Here is a 17,149-nt window from a genome sequence, read left to right as displayed (position 1 = left end):
TCAGAACAAAACTTTCCAAGTTACTGGTCAGAGGTAAATGCTGGAGTAAGTGTAGGTCAAGACTGTTAAATCATAATGAACTTGCCTTTCCTTTTATTTTGGGTGGTGGTGGTGGTGGTCTCAAAATCAATATGGGATAGTTTTGTTTTTTTCTTTAAGCTTCTGTTAAAGACCATTTAGCTTGGATCCATCTGAACACATTGTTCTTGTCAAAGATTATGCCATGAGATAGCTATCAGGATAACAGTGCTACTTGTAGAAAAAACTCAAGACATTTACTTTTAATAATATATTATTAAATATTGCAGGACACATGGTTCTCAACTGTCTTTCATTCAGCAAAAACTGGTAATGGTGAAATGTAACATTCTTTTGAAAGGTTACTATGGCATAGAATATAATAGTGACTGGGGTCTATTAGTAGACATTCTGGCTGAAATACATAAAAATTATAATTACCTTATTTAAGCCCTACCTTCCCTTTAGTGTTAATTCTCAAAATAATTTACATAAGTACTGTTTTAACTCAGGTGACAGATATGGAAGACACTCTATCAGAGAACAGTGTTCTAAGATCAGCAAACAGGAATGTACTGCTCAGAATTCCCCAGCTGGGGCTAGAGCTGGCTCAGTGGGTAAGAGCATTTACTGCTCTTGCAGAGGACCCAGGTTTGGTTCCCAGCACCCATTCGGTGGCTGACCATCCTCTCTAACGCCAGCTCCAGGGTATCCAATGCCCTCTTCTAGTCTAGGTGGGCAGGCACCAGGCACACACATGATGCACACACACACACACATATGTAGACAAACATGCGTACATATGAAATAAAAATAAATAAGTCTTGAAAATATTAAAATAAAAAGGTTCCACAGCGGCTACACTTAAAAGGCTGGACTAAACCACAAGTTTAACCATTTCCCACAAATGATAAAGCAAGCAAGCCAACAGACAAAGCCCAAAGCTGAGGGCAGAGTCGCACACTACTTAAGTCCCTGAACCAGGGAGGTAGAGGTAGAAGGGCCAGAGCTGAAGGCCAGCCTGAACTGAACATAAAACCCCACTTCCCAAGGGGTTATGTACTGTCAAACTTTGTTCAGACTGAGTTTCCAGAGCAAATGTCAGCTGCATATCCAAATCAACACAATAAACATCAGCACAACACATTTAGAAAACGGATTAAGACTGCTAGTGGTTATGTATAACTGGAGTATTATAGGTTGTTAGAGAATGGGGAACTATTGCTGATAAGGCCTGTACGCGAGTTCTCCCTGCTCCGCCCCCAACAGCATCTCCAGAAGCAGAGGATGACCTTCAACTTCTGATTCTCTGGTCTCCACCTTCCAAGTGCTGGCATTGTGAGTGTGTGCCTGCCACTACAGCCACCATGTCCAGCTACACTTTTAATTCAGGGGAGGCCATGCGACCAAATAAATCCTCAGGTCAGCTGTGTTTTATTCTGTCAACCTAAAGAAAAAAAAATGTTCCTAGTCAAACAATTAAAATGCTTTAATACTAAAAGTTTACTATGGCAAACTAAAACTGTTCTTGTATTTTGTCAAATATTGAGCGAGTATAACAATACACAATGATTTTATTCTACCTTAATCTCATTTGCTGCTTTGTTTATCTGAGCCCCCCCACAAAAGAAACCCACCAAACAAGCAAAAGGAATAAATCTTTTTTCTTCTTCTCCCAAAGAAAAGTAAATTCTGAATTAAGGCAGATCAAAAATGAAATATGATGTTCTGTTAAAAAAAAAAAACAAGCAAACAGAAAGCCAACAAAGAATAGTTTATAGAACACCTTCCCCCATACTGATCACCCCCAAACTGATCTCCTCCCAGCTCTACACCATCTGCTCGTTTGATGTGAGGAAGGCAGATGAAAGCCTAGTCAGGGAGTTTGAACAGGGCAGCCCCAGGGCACAAGCTGAGGAGCCTATCAAGTATTGTGTACCCTACTGTATTGTATATTTGATGGTTCTATTGTGGCTCACACTTTTAATCCCAGCACTCTGGAGACAGAGGCAGGCAGGTCTCTAAGTTTGAGGCCAGCCTGGTCTACAGAGTGAATCCCAGGACAGCCCAGGGCTACAGAAATACTGTCTGAAAAAGCCCAACTGCCCTGCACCGCTTCCCCCTGAAAGAAAGAAAAGCCACTAGCCTGAGTCTTCCTCTAAGAGCTCTGCACAGTAAGGGGTAGGTAGGGGCAGCGGGTGGGGGTGGGGTGGATCAAACAGCAACAGGTAACAGGCACACTTCCCTCGAGGAAGCTGAAGGCTGATCTAGCAATACATGAAAGAATGACCCTGAAGACATGCTATGTCCAGCATCTCTAACAGACAAGATAAAACAGAACAATAACCAAACATTTGTTTTTCCTGATTTCTTTAATGAATTTGCCATCTTACATGGACACTATTTGATGTCTTAATAGCATCTGTCTACACCATTTCTGACAGGCAGCCTGGCAAAGAACTGTGCTTCCCGTTCACATTTGGGGAAGACTTCTTTTAAGAACAGTAAACCTATCTCCTTACAGTTGGCCATAATTAATGGGAAATGAAATTAATATTCTAAAAATGGATGATCACACATCCCAAATCTCACTACAATCTCAACTTTCTTCAGCCTCTCTTCCTAGCGTAGCTCTCACTCCAGGCTGCTGTAAGAAACCCAGCAAACAGAAATGTCTTTTCTTTCTTTGCTCATTCTTCTTTTTCTACCTTTTTTTCCTTCTTTTATTCTTATACAGATTTCCTTCCTTCCTCTTCTTTTTATTATCAATGACAAGAAATTAAAGAAATGGGTTATTAAAGAAACCAAAGTCCAGTAAACAGCAAAAACAGAGCAGAGAGCTCACAAACCCTGCTCTGTCACAATCTTAGATCATGACAAGGCTTTTGCTTTATCTTTAAAGACCGGTCTCTGGCACACTGCGCGGGCCGCTCTACTTCAGCAGCAGGCGCTCCTCTGTGCTCTTGAGGCGCTTCTTCCGGGGCTGTACGAAGTCATCGTCTGAGTCGTCGCTGAACTTACAGTCTTCTGCTTCAGGCCTGAATTCTAGCTTAGGAAACCTTTTTTCTGGATAAAGATTCTTTAGAAGTTCTTCAAAATAGCTTTCAAGTTTTATACCAGCATTGGCTACTTCAGAATCAGGCTGTGGGATAAAAATAAAGGTAGGAATTAAAACCCAAAAGACCCATGTCTTAGTTAATAAAAATAATCTTTCACAATTCTGTTCCTATTTGTCATACAACTATGAAACTTAATGGTCTGTTGGAAAAGTACTTAGGAATGTCACTAATATAAAACAAATACTAGTCTGGGGCTACAATTTTTATTGACTTCCTCCAGAAGGAATGGTGACAATAGGATGGGTCACACCAATAAGGTGACAAGATGATCATGGGTAGGATGAGAAACGTCAACAAAAAAAAACAAACAACGAAGAAGAAAGACACAGTTACATAAAGTGACATGAGAAGATTTTAAATGTAAACTGTTTGGTACATCCTTACTTTTCCAAGATAAACTCAGAAGTCAAAGTCAAGCGCATAGCTTGCAAAGAAAAGGAAGGAATGGTAAGTCCTGACTCTAAACTGTCTGAGCCTCAGGCAGCCTTGTATTGCACTTACCACATTTTATATGCAACTCAGTGTGGATAAGAACTCCCTAACAAGCTCTGCCATGCCCTGGTAGACAGAGACACTGCAAGCTTACTCTACACAGACATCTTGGGACCTCACTGCTGGCAAGCTGTCTGGGTAAGATCACTTCTCCACATTGCTGTGGCCTCGCCCCATCTCACCTCATTGAATTCAGCACAGTTTTGAAAGATCAATCTAAAATCAGCTACAAAATCTTCAGGCTTTGTATACATGCAAAAATCCTCCTGAAGTCTTTTCTTGATGGTTGACAAGTCCATTGGGTTTTTAATTATTTTATAATAATCAGGCACCTTACAAAACAAATGAGTTATTATAATATAAATAAGTAAATTGTACCCAGTCCTATAGTATATGCTATTTTTCTTCAGGTTAGTTTGTCATTGGTGAAAAACAAAATGAAAGGAACAAACATTTACAAATACCTACTACGTTTTCACGCAGGTTTTGTGTCACTTTCTCTAAAAACTTAACATTTCATATTGGTGTATATTTACTGTATATCATGTTGGGTATCATACAGATAATTAAGTGTATCAAGACTTATACCAAAAGTCTTCCCTCCCCAATTCCCAAAGCATGCATATATATAAAATATACCAGCAGATCCATAATTGAGGAAATAAGCAATACCTTTCTGCATTCAAAGAATTATCTCTACATATCTACTTTTTAGAATATGACATAATTTCAGTCTTTATGGCTGACTAAAAATCCATTATGCACATATAACTTTTGTTTTGTTTTGTTGTTTCAAGATAGGGTTTCTCTGTATGCATCCCTGTAAGCCAGGCTGGCTTTAAACTCTACCTGCCTCGGCCTCCTAAGTGCTGGGCTTAAAGGCATGTGCCACTACTACTCAGCAGTACACAGTATTTTTTTAAATCCAATCATCTGCTGATGAACAGCTAGGCTTATTCTATCAGCTACTGTGCTCAGTGCTATAATAAATATGAGTGGTCAAATATTTCCCTTGTACAAGTCCTCTGAACATTTAAACCAGAAGAGATAAAGTATAATAAATGGCAATAAGCATTAAGGAAAAAAATGTTTACTAATTTTTAACTATCAGGAAAATGAAAACGGAAATTGCGTTGAGATTCGATCTTACCCCTTACCATTAAGGAGTGAAACCACACACACACACACACACACACTCACACACTCTCTCTCTCTCTCACACACTCTCTCTCTCTCTCTCTCTCTAAATGCTGGTGAGGATTATGGGGAAAATGGAACCCTTATATACTAATGGTAGGAATATAAATCAATTCAGCCATGATGGTAATCAGTATGGGGGTTATTCAGAAAACTAAAAATAGAATTACTATGTGACCTAGTAACAATGGTTTTTAGTGGAAAAAAGGAGTCCCAGGCCAACAAATGCTACATAGTACTTTCTTTTAAGCCTCCTATATGCTCCCTCTTCGATGTTAAATAAAAAACAATTACTAAGGTGGGTGGCACATACCTTTAATCCCAACTCAAGGGAGGGAGAGGCAGGTATATCTATATCTATGAGTTGGAGGCTAGCCTGATTTACATAGCAAATTCCAGGTTAGCCAAGAGTTAAAAGAAAGAAAAACCAAAGAGTGAGTGAGTACTTGTACAGCATGACTGCGTTCTCCTGTGAACTTGATGGCGAGGCCTGGTGCTGCTGGTGCATGTCTTTAATACCAGCACTGGGAGGCAGAGGCAGTAGGGCCACACCTGCTTGACAGTGAGCTCCAGGCCAGCAAGGGCTAGATAGTAAGACCCTGTTTCTAAAACAAGCAAACATACACACTTAGAAAAGGATGGGTCAACATGATTCTGTCTTGTCCTATTCCAAGTAGAGAAGGGCTTGACCCTCAGCTTTGATCCTTACTAGCATAACCGTACAAACATTACTTAACCCTGTGAAAATCAGGTCATATTCCAGATCAATAATCCTGGCAAGTTCAAAGGATCAATGAGGTGATTTTTATGAAATACTTTATACATCAAGAAAAAAGGAGCTAACTTGTAGCTGCTGGTACTGTTAACAGAAATGTAAGCCAGAATCATAAAAAGCAACAACTTTAGGTTATATTTTTAAGTATGTACTGGCACAAACTTCTATCTTCTCTAGCCTGTTCCTTTTGGGTAAGAAAGCTCCTTTCCCCTGAAGTTCTTATTTCCTTTTTTGGACTGGGGCTGTAGCTTAGTAGCTGCATATATATGTTTCATCCACAGTGCCCTTAGGAAACTCTTACTTCTAAAAGCTTAAATATAAAAACCTAATTATGAGAAATGGATTGCTGGTGCAGGAGGATCCCTCTAGGTCCCAGGTCAGCCAGTGCTACACAATGAGCTATGCATTCACTGTATGAAATAGTGGCTTTAACTGCAACATTTTCTACCATGAAACTGTCTTAAGCTAAATTATTTATGAGTTTTCTTTTTTCTAGTTTGCATTAATTTTTAAAATCCCAACAAACCATAAGTGTCAAATGTCATTGGGAGGCGGTGGGACAAGGGTCCGGAAGCTCGAGGTCATTTCCCTCCAGTCTGTTGGGGGCCAATCTGACATACTTGAACTCCTGTCTTACAAAACCCAACCCAACCCAACCACAACCATGAGAAAGAAATCCAAAATAAAATTTATTCAATTTCAGAAAGAACTTTCAGATACTATAGATGGAGAAGATATTTTAAGTATGGGATCCTTTCTAGTACTTTAATGGTATCAAAGTTACATCATACTTTCAGTAGAGGTCTGTTTGCAAGATATATATGTATGTATATGTATGTATATATGAATGATTCTCAGCTTTTTTCCATTATTAAATTCTACTTGTTATTGTAAGTCTAGACCTATAGAGAGGTCTTTGATTAAAAAAAACAAAACAAAACTAGCTTTTGTCCCCCAAAACTCATGCCATATAAGCCTTCTGAAATACAGAAAACATAAAAAATATCCCAATATAAAAGTAAACTGGGTGGGATGAGGATACCCAAGAAACAAATAGAAATTATCAGGCAATTCCCATTAGCATGCATTTATCTATTTAGTGAAATGACCTCATTTGTAGGGACACAAATGAAGCTTGAGATCATCATGCTAAGTGAACTAAGTGACTCGGAGGGAGAAATGCTGTACAGGACATGTAAGGACAGTGCATCTGTGTGAGGGAGAAGAGTAGTGCTGTGGAGGAAATAAGACAGCAATGGGGGACACTAAAGACAGATTGTCCTCTGTCTTATGTGGGCTTTAGATTTAAAGCACTCAGTCATGCACACACATGCACTCCAGGAAAGCCTGAGGGGAAGGAAACTAGTGGGAGAAGAACATGCAGGAGGACAGTGAGTGAGCGAGAGAGAGAGAGAGAGAGAGAGAGAGAGAGAGAGAGAGAGAGAGAGAGAGAGAATGTGTGTGTGTGTACACGCACACGTGTGCGTGTTCAATCAGTCAGCAAAGTGTTAGTGAAGTATGAGGCCCTGAGTTTGGTCACAAGCAGGTATCTACGCAACCCTATGTAAGGAGCCCAGCATGGAGCACATACTTATAACCCCAGCACTGGGGAGGCAGGGACAGGCGGATTCCTGGGGATTATTGGAGAGCTAACAGAGACTAATCCTGAGTCTTAAGTCCCACTGTGATCCTCTCTCAAAATCCAAAAACTGTGTGCTGCCTACATACACACAAACACACACATACACACCTGTACACACTCCCCCATAGGACCGCCCACAAAAAGATTTGGATTCTATACAAGAAATTATTGAAATGATAAAGAAATTAGGTTCTCATAAATAAAATAAAAAAAAATCATCCCATCATGTGAACATGTACATATGAGATTGATACTTACAGTTAGAGGAACAGGGTCTTGGAAAGCCAGGCTCATTTCATGGCAGTAAAGGAACAGAAGCAGGCGTTCACATTTCTAATGAGAAATACAAATAAGAATGAAGTGATGGCTTATCTTCTGAAAGAATTCACAGGCCTCAAATTAAAAATTAAAGCCCAGGGAATCAGTAAGGAACACTGAATCTTTGGGTTTTGCTCTCTATCTGAATTTGCTAACAGCTTAGAGAATATGGATATGAGTCCCTGTAATTGGTAAGGGACTCATATCCAGGGATGAGTGCCCTCCTCACCCCATCACTCCAGGCTGCATGGTGTCAATCAGCCGTGACTGGAGGAGGCTCACATATGTGTTAATTACTGCAGCGCTACAGCCGTTCCCAGGTAAGAGCTATCTTGTCTCTTGCAAACACAAGTGTCCTGATGGGAGTTCTGTCACTTCTTGCCCTCAGGACCAGTGAACGCCTGCCTCCCAGTGAACATATCTTGTATTAGCACATCTTAGATGCCGATTTTCATAGTTTCTTTTTTAAAATGTATTTTGATAAACTTTTTAGTAATAAAAATATAACTAAATGTTGAATAAAATTTCATGTGGTCAAGGTATGGAATTATTTCCAGGAACATAAAATCAAAAAATAAATCTTACTGTTACTCCTCAAAAGATTCTGAAAGCCAGTGATAAAAATGAAACAAGACAGAAATTAAGGTAGACAAAATTTAAAAGCTCAGACTAAAGCTATGCATGGTGGCCCATTCCTGTAATCCAGTACTTGAAAGGCCGAGGCAGGAGGAGGACAGACTGGACTAACAGTGATGCTCTGTCTCAAAGAAACAAAACAAAAATAACAATAACAAATAAAATAAAAGTCAGAAACAAAGAACAAGGCTGGGCATGTACTTGGAATTCAGAGCCAAGTGGAATGTTGTGAATTCAAGGCCAGTATATGCTACACAGAGTTTTTTAGGCTAGCCTGGGCTACACAGTGAGTCCTTGTCTCTTCTCGGTCCTGCCAAAAATAGGCAAGATTTAGTTGGACTGAAGAGATGGCTCAGTCAGTGGGGAACACCCAGACTGAGCTCCAGACAGAAGGCGAGGAAGCTAGATGCTCTGATGGATACTGAAATCCCAGCAGCAAGAGGTGGACATAGTGGAAACTTAGGGCACCCTGCCCAGGTAGCCTCATTTCCCTTCCCCTCTCCCCCTCTCCCCTCCCCCCTCCTCTGTTGTAGCACAATCCCTCCCAAACCAAAGCTCAGCTCTATCTATACAGGATATAGAGTTTACTCTGCTCAAGTACAGTACTTTAAATATCTAGCTAATACAGTTTTCTTTTTTAATTAAGAAGTTACCATTCAGTGGGTCAAGTGCTTGCTATTCATTCATTCATTCATTCATTCATTCATTTATGTTTTTTGGATTTGGTTTTTTTGGAGACAGGGTTTCTCTGTGTAGCCCTGGCTGTCCTGGAGCTCACTCTGTAGACCAGGCTGTCCTCGAACTCAAAAATCTGCCTGCCTCTGTCTCTCAGAGTGCTGGGATTACAGGCGTGTGACACCACCGCCCGGCTCCACCACTGCCTGGCTCAAGTGCTTTTTCTATGCACCTGGATTGGATCCCTAGAACCTAAGCAAGGCCAAGCATGGCAGCAGCATCCGCCTGTAAGTGACAGAGGGAGGATGGAGAGAGAGGCACGTGAGTTAGGCCCAGGAACTTGCTGGCTATCCAGTCTAGCACAGTGAGCTCCAGGTTCAGTGACAGGACCTGACTCAGAACTAAGGTGGGAAGCAAAAGAGGAAGGTATGTCAGGATAACCTCTGGTCTCCATGTGAAGACGAATGGAGGAGTGCGCACGCGCGCGCGCGCACACACACACACACACACACACACACACACACACACACACACAGTAGCTTACTATTGGTTCTTCTCTCGTGTACAGAGGGAAGAGAGAAAAACTTAAAGGAATTCAGTATAAAATCAATGCATGTAACAAAACACGTCCTAATACTCTAGTGGAAGTGTTCATAAACTCACCCTTTTGTCTATTGGCGTTAGTTTATTAAGGCCTTCACTTCTCCTTTTATCTGAGTGGTGACTGGGGGCATCACAATCATATTCAACTTCTGGCTTAGACAAGTCTCGGCAGAAAGTACAGATCCACTCTCCACTGTTGGGATAATGCACCTTTGAGTTCTCAGTGTGTCAGATCTCTGTCCTCACCACCACCTTCCCACACCTGCAGGCCACCATGACAGGACTCTTTGGAATGGGTTTTATCCTCTGCCTATGTATCACACACTACTAGGCACAAGGCAGTGCAGAAAAGAAGTAGCAGACATTTGATGCAAAGGTCTAAGAAGTTAGCATTAATGTCTGAGTAAGCACCTCACTTGTGACCCTCCCTCCCTTAGGTTCTAGGGATCCATGCTTGGTTAGAGGTGTATGCCACGGGGCCCAGAGAGGGCCTATGACTGTTCATCATAACAGATGACAGTTCTGAGAAGCACAAAGTCTAGGTAGGAAGCAGGGAACAGGAAACTGTTCTTTGTGCCAAATGGAATTTAACTCTATAACAATTGTCAAAAATTCATTACAATTGTTAGATTTATTATTGTTAAAAACCCCTTCTCTGCCTTCTCTTCCTCCATGTCATTTCTTTCAGTTGTACCCCCTCCTGTTCATGTCATTCCTACAGTTGTACCCCCTCCTGTTCATGTTATTTCTTCCAGTTGTACCCCCTCCTGTTCATGTTATTTCTTCCAGTTGTACCCCTTCCTGTTCATGTCATTCCCGCACAGTTCCATCCCCTCTGCTCTAGAATGTGGTTCCCTTTATACCTAGCTCCCTGGGCATGAGCACCAGCTAGGAGGCTCTAGTACCACGCCACAATCCCCACCCTGGGCTTCATACCTTACACAGACGTATTTATTGTTTTACCTTGGAAAATTTGTCAATGTGGGCACATGACAAGTGAGGTGGAATACTTTAGGACATTTCTCACAGCATAGGAGCTCCCCACCATTTTGACAAACAGCACACCAGTCTTCATTGGGGTCATCCTCCTTCCTTGTCTCTCCAACATGCACAGGGGACTTCTGGGAGGCATCCGCCCACTCAGACTTTCCATTTGAGGAATTTTCTTGATGGAGTCCAGGCTGATCTCCTGTACTATCGGGGGCATCAGATCGTACCACGGTTTCCTCAGAAGCAGAGCTCTGATTACTGTTTAAGAGGAGGGAGGTAAGTATGCTTCTTGGATAGTTAGTCTGCAACCAAAGAGAGGACAGCAGTTTATATATGCATGTTTCCAAGGGGACCCTGTAATCTCCCGATGGCTACAACTAAAGAGCAGTGTGGAAGTCAAGCCCATCAAATGTGAAGATGCCTTATTGTAGCTACTAATTCCAATTACACATCAGACACTGTGCTGGCTAGTTTTATGTCAACTTGACACGATCTGGAGTCATGAGAGAAGGGAAACTCAATTTAGAAAATCCCTTTCTTGCCTCTTAAATGGGATTAGTACTGCAGGTATTGGTATAATTACATTTTGAGGTCTAGATTCTTCATCTGACTCTTGTTTTACTATAACAACAGGAAAATCATAATTTTCAGGCGGTCCACTGTTTTCTTGTTTTATTCGAATTGGCTCCAACATGACTACCGGGACCTTGTGAGTAGAATCAGCTCCTGCTGGTTTGCTGGAAGAGCCAGAGCTATGAGGGAGACAGACAGAAAGGGAGACAAAATCAGACAACCTACAAGTGGTAAACTGAAGCCCATTCTGGAGGAGCATTGTCACTTCATGAGAGTAATCGTATTTTACATCAGCAGTGAAGGATGCGAAAGCACAGCTGTGGAACGCAGCATTCACGTCCTCGATGGTGAGGGAAAGGCCTACCTACTAACCTTCCCAACAGACTTATCACCGATCTGAAAACTGGTAAAACCTGATTTATACCTAAATGACTTGAATATTCTAAGGCTCTATTTTACAGCCTTAGAACTAACTTTTAGCCTTTTCCAATTTCCTGTCTTGTGAGTGACAACAGGAAATCTGCACTTTTATGCATGTTTGTGCTAAGACACTAGAATATCACTTGTTGGCTTCTGCTCCTTAAAGGGGGTAGCTGAATAGAAACTTTGTACTATTAGCCACTCTGCTATGAAGGAGGACCAGGCAAACTTCCTCCTAGAGAATGCTGCTTTCAAATGATAAACAAAAAATGAGATTTACATCTAGAGGTAAGTTTCAAACATAATGAGGGCAGAACTAAATAACTTAAAGTAGGAGCTTAATTGTAAAAATTTCTTTTAAAGTAGAACCAACGTTTCATCATTACAACAGTAAGAGAATGCTGAAAGAATGATTGTTTCTTCATTCTGAGACAGAGGCAGGGGCATCATCACAAGTAAAGAGACCAGTTTCATCTACACGAGGTAGTTGCTGGGCAACCAGAGTTACACTATGTGATATTCTGTCTCAAAACAAAATAAAAAACCATAAATACTGCTTTGTTTCCTAAATTTTTATCTATATATTACTATGTTATACCTTTTGTCTTTGCTACCACGATGTCAAATACCATCTTATTTTTAGCATTTAGACAAATACTTTCTATCTTAAATGTTGTACTAGTTTAACTACTCAATTATATTAAGATATTAATTAAAATTTAACAAGATGGAATACATTAAAAATTAATTAAAAATTAACAAGATGAAATATCAAAACATTGACAACTGCAAGAAATTATATGCACAGTTAGCTCCTCTTGCACATGACCTTCACATGTATGGATGGGAAATACCTTCTGGGAGGAAATGTGCCTGAAACCGAACATGTACAAAGTATTTCTCTTTGGGGTGAGGGGTGTCATTATTCCCTAAACAATGCAATATAACAAGTAATTGTGAAATAGTCAAGCTGTATTAGGCAGTTTCAGTAACCTAGAGATGATCTAAAGCACACACACAAAGACATGACCAGACTCTATACAAATACTGTTCCACCACAGAGGAGCTGAGCCCCTTGCAGGCTTTGGTGCCCTTGGATGGGCCCTGAACTGAGTCTCTATGGATACCGAGGAAAGACTAAACCCGTAACTATGGTTAAATCTGTTTACCTTCCTCGGCTTCCAACACTGGAGGCACTAGGTGAACGTATTGGGGGATGGACGCTAGTCATAGTAACAGGCCCTGAGAAGGAAATAGACAAACACAGGTGAATTAATAACCTATGCATTTAAATTTGTTGAATTGTTCACTTAAATTATACCAAAACCAGGACCATCCAATAAAACTCTATGAAAACATCTTTAATATTTTGTCACACCAAAAGTTTACAGTCATGGCACTACTGAATTCTGGGCAGGGAGAAAGTCTGTCCATCATAGGCTATCTCCCAACCACAAGTTCCAGAAAGAAAACATTTTCAAGTTTTTCTTGCAGTATAGGTAGAGGGCTGCAGAGCCGGTGAAAACTGCAGAAGAGAAAGGCGCTAATATAAAGGGGGTCGGTCAAGGGGGTGGGGGGTGGCTAAGGGCGGGTACCAGTCAGCAAGCCTGACAGCCTGAGCTGCATCCTTGGCTCCACCGACAATTCATGGCAAAAGTGAGAGTTAAGACTCAGAGGTGAGGTGCTGAACAGGAGGTTCCGAGCCGCTGCCACTACGCACCTGGGCTCAGGCCGAGCTGGCCTGCAGGGACAGCTGCTTGCCACCAAGCCCAAGGACCTCAGCTAGATCCCCGGGATCCACACATGCGGGGAGAGATTAGATTCCCACAAACTATTTTCTGAACTCCATGTGCCCGCTGTGGCGCTTATGTACATGTGCATACACACCAGTAGGTGACATACTATTAATAATAAGTGAAATCTATCAGTCCATAGGAGATTAACGTCAGCCTTAGGATGCCTTCAGCAGTGTTTTGCCAAGTGACACTGTACAGTACACAAGGAGGGTCCCACTGACATCTGTATCGCTGTTATAATCATGATTCAAATCACGGTTAATTGAGTAGTAAGAACCCAGATTGTGTTTAGACTCTTCTGACAACTGGAGTGTCTATTTTGCTGGATTCCTGTATTGGGTGTAGGGATTATTGATTCATGTGTCTTTCATCACCAAGAACAATCCTAATTTATTCATATGTACTTGTCTTTTATTTTATTGCAAGTTCATGTTTAAAATAGGAACCTCTACTGAAATTTTGTAACCACCTTATTTTTTTTGGTAACATTGATGAAAAACTTAATAAAGTTCTCTCCTTCCCATTATTCCAAGAAGATACTGTCTGCAGCTAACTTAAGTTAGAACTGAAACAGTCTCTTCTCCAGAGGTTCCTAAGACTCAGGAAGCTGAAGAAACATATGACATAATGAAACTTTTTCAAAATTCAGGGAGCTGAAGAAGTTAAGATCCAGAAAGTCAGAATACTTATGAAGGCAAGGGCGGGGACAGAAGAGCTCTTTGGTGGAGGGGCCTGCAAACTGTGCAGATGGCTATGGGGACCCCCTCTGCTGAGATAGCAGCCACACTGGCAGGGTACGGTGAGCTCACAGGTTCACCAGACTAGACGCGGATGCAGGTCTTGCTTTAGCTTGCCATCAGCATATTATCTGAATGCATCTGCTCATGCCTCCTGAGGATGCCACACAGGCAGCACCTACTGTATCAAGTCTCCAGGAGTAATGTTTCCAGTGTTTCTTGTGGCAATAATATTAGAATATTATTTTTTACAAGATTTCCAGCCGGGTGGTGGTGGCACAGCCTGGTGCTGGTGGTGCACACCTTTAATCCCAGTACTCTGGGAGGCAGAGGCAGGCAGATTTCTGAGTTCGAGGCCAGTCTGGTCTACAGAGTGAGTTCCAGGACAGCCAGGGCTACACAGAGAAACCCTGTCTCCAAAAAACCAAGATTTCCTTTTATGTCATTTGATTGTTCTGCCTGCATGTATGTAAGTGTATCACATGCATGCAATGCTTGGGTAGGCTGGCACTGAAGTTACAGGCAGCTGTAAGCCACCATGTGGGGGCTGGCAATAGAGGAATGGTCCTCTGCAGGAGCAGAAGTGCTCTCACCCAGTGGGTCATCTCTTTACCTCCCTACATTAAACACATTAATAAATTATATTATTAAATACAATTAAACACCAAGAAGCAAACAAACTGTAGTGTTTGAACACCCAAACTGTAGTGTTACAGCCTTTCCCAGGTAAGAGCTATCTTTTCTTTTGTATCCTAATAAAATTTGACACTAGACAAATTACATTCTGAAAGAGATGATATCACAGGCAACTAAATGTATTACTGGTATTGTGATAAAACTTTGATCTTTGGTTGCTAAAATGCCAATAAATTTTGTTGAAACTTAAAAAAAAAACACTGTTTTTTTTTTCTTTGTGAAGAATTCTAGTTTTACGTGGTATAAACACTTAGGTTGGTGAAATAGAGAAATAGACATAGTGGGTTAAAACACTTATCCCCTGACAACCTGAGCTTCGAAGCCAGGAACCCACTTGGTGGAAGGAGAAAAATCCACTCCAAGTAGTCTTCTGACTTCACAAGGGCGCTATGGCACAGATGTGCAAACACACACACAAATCTCCAGAGAAGAAAACCTCATGGTATAGCAATCATTAGCATTTAGAAACTGAGGCAGAACCCTCACCACCACCAAAAATGAGGCAGAGAGCTACTTTTAATTATTATGAATAAAAATATGAATTAAAACCAGAAAACATTTACAAATCTAAAAGGTGGCTTTTTACCTGCGAGGCCTGGAGATGGTACTGATGAATTTGGTGACTGCACCGTTCTGTTTGATGGCGGTCTCGGCTGGCCGTGATCTACACTTGTGTCTTTCCTTGCAATATTGTCCAACATGATAGTACTTGAACAATCAATCTTCCAAGAGAAGAAATTATTTCAGGGCAAATTAATGTTGAAAACTAAAAACTACAGTAAATTTACAAGAAAACTCCAATCCTAAGTACTATCTCTTCTTCCTCTGTTTGCTGAGACAGGGCTTCTCTTTGCAGCCCTTTCTTGGAAAGCAATTTATTGAGCAGGCTGACCTTGGAACTACCATCAACCCACCTGCTTCTGCTTCTGCCTCTGCAGTGCTGGGACTAAGGGCTTAAGTGGGACACAGACTGAGGGATTGTCAGATGATGTCCCCCATCGGGAAACTAAAGGTTAAGTTATTCTTGCTATTCTACCCACGGTAAGTATACTGACAGCAGATGCACCACACCATGTGCTGTAAGTTAAATTTAACAAGAGTTTTTATAACTTAAACACAAATTTTTGTCATGCCTAAACACACCAAGTTTCCCAGGAACATATATAATTCCTTCATGCTTTTGTAGCCTTTTTGAATTGGGATTCTATAAGAGAACTGTGCCCTAAAGCCAGGGTATAAATTGTACATAATGAAATAATACAGAACAAAAGGGAGAAAGAAAAATTTCATTTTCTATGGATTCTCTCTTTTATGGTGTTGGGTGCTAGGGGACATGAAGTCGATAGGTCATTTGTATTGAATATTCTTAGGTACTACTTTAGCCAATAATTTTCAGATGGTGCATAAAGGACTGGGTTTCTTAATGTAATAGAAATAATTTATCTTAAGTTTTCCTATGTCTGATATAAGCAAGAAAAAAAGTACGCTCTACCCATTTAAAATATATGCATTATAAAAACGGAAATGATTCTGGTGAGATTAATAATATGATTATTAGGAAATATAACTGATCTCAACTTGAAAAACTTGTGGCAGCTCACAACTGTCTGCAACTCCAGTTCCAAGGGTCTGATGCCCTTTTTTGGCCTCCAAAGGCATCGAGCATTCATGTGGGGCACAACATACGTGCAGGCACAGCACCCGTACAGGGAAACCAGCAACAGAACACTGTTATTTTCTGCCTTTTAACAGTCCCTGGGCAAAGTTAAAGGTCCTTTAGGTTGACTCTTAACATGCTCAGGCGGGCAGGTGTGGCCTTCTGCCTCTTCTGCAGCTTTGTGGGCCTGACCCTTCAGGAGCCCCGCCCCCGCTTGCTCTCACTCCCCCCCAATGCGCTCATCTGAACGCCCCGCCCAGCCCTCCATCCACTTCCCTCCTTCCCAGCCTCCATTCTATGACACATTCTCTGCAGACATCTTTAACATCAGAGCCCAGAAAAACATTCTTTTCTATGTCCAAATATTCATAATTTCTAATTTTACTCACATTTTATTTCTAAAGAATAAGACCAAGCTTTCAGAAATAGCTGATATGCCAATAAACCCAACCTTAAACTAAACCCAAATTTACTGCTAATTTTCAGAGGAGGCTATTAGTACAGATTTTACATAAACTTACATCTGGAAGAGAAGGCAGATTGTAAGACCCGCCCACCGGTGCACTCAGATCAATCATGGGTGAACTAAAAGTCTTTCCGTCATAGCCTGCAGCGCTTGTGATTGTGGGACTGGAGGGAGTGGAGGAGGAGCTGCTGGCAGCTGTGGGCGTGGCCTGTCCACTGCTGATCTGCCACTGGAGTACCAGGATGGGAAGCAAAAATGAGAAAGGTAAATTGTCACTCTTTTCAGACATCAAAGACTGAAGAAACAGTCTGCTATTTCTGGAATGGAAATTTACTTGAA

At 41.2% G+C, this 17,149-nt stretch overlaps 1 protein-coding gene across 1 annotated transcript in view; it reads right to left on the bottom strand.

The window, feature by feature from the left end:
- Positions 1–2,371: 2,371 nt before the first annotated feature.
- Trim24 (tripartite motif containing 24) overlaps positions 2,372–17,149 on the bottom strand; it is a 109,187-nt gene continuing 94,409 nt past the window's right edge. The window contains 9 exon segments of the mRNA XM_052173455.1: positions 2,372–3,160; positions 3,812–3,961; positions 7,502–7,576; positions 9,536–9,668; positions 10,439–10,767; positions 11,049–11,217; positions 12,628–12,700; positions 15,274–15,409; positions 16,866–17,039. Of these exon segments, the coding sequence (XP_052029415.1) occupies positions 2,951–3,160; positions 3,812–3,961; positions 7,502–7,576; positions 9,536–9,668; positions 10,439–10,767; positions 11,049–11,217; positions 12,628–12,700; positions 15,274–15,409; positions 16,866–17,039 (1,449 nt within the window). The 3' untranslated portion in view covers positions 2,372–2,950.

Source organism: Apodemus sylvaticus, chromosome 2, assembly GCF_947179515.1.
Source record: "Apodemus sylvaticus chromosome 2, mApoSyl1.1, whole genome shotgun sequence".
NCBI lineage: Eukaryota > Metazoa > Chordata > Mammalia > Rodentia > Muridae > Apodemus > Apodemus sylvaticus.
This window is presented reverse-complemented; position numbering and strand designations above follow the sequence as displayed.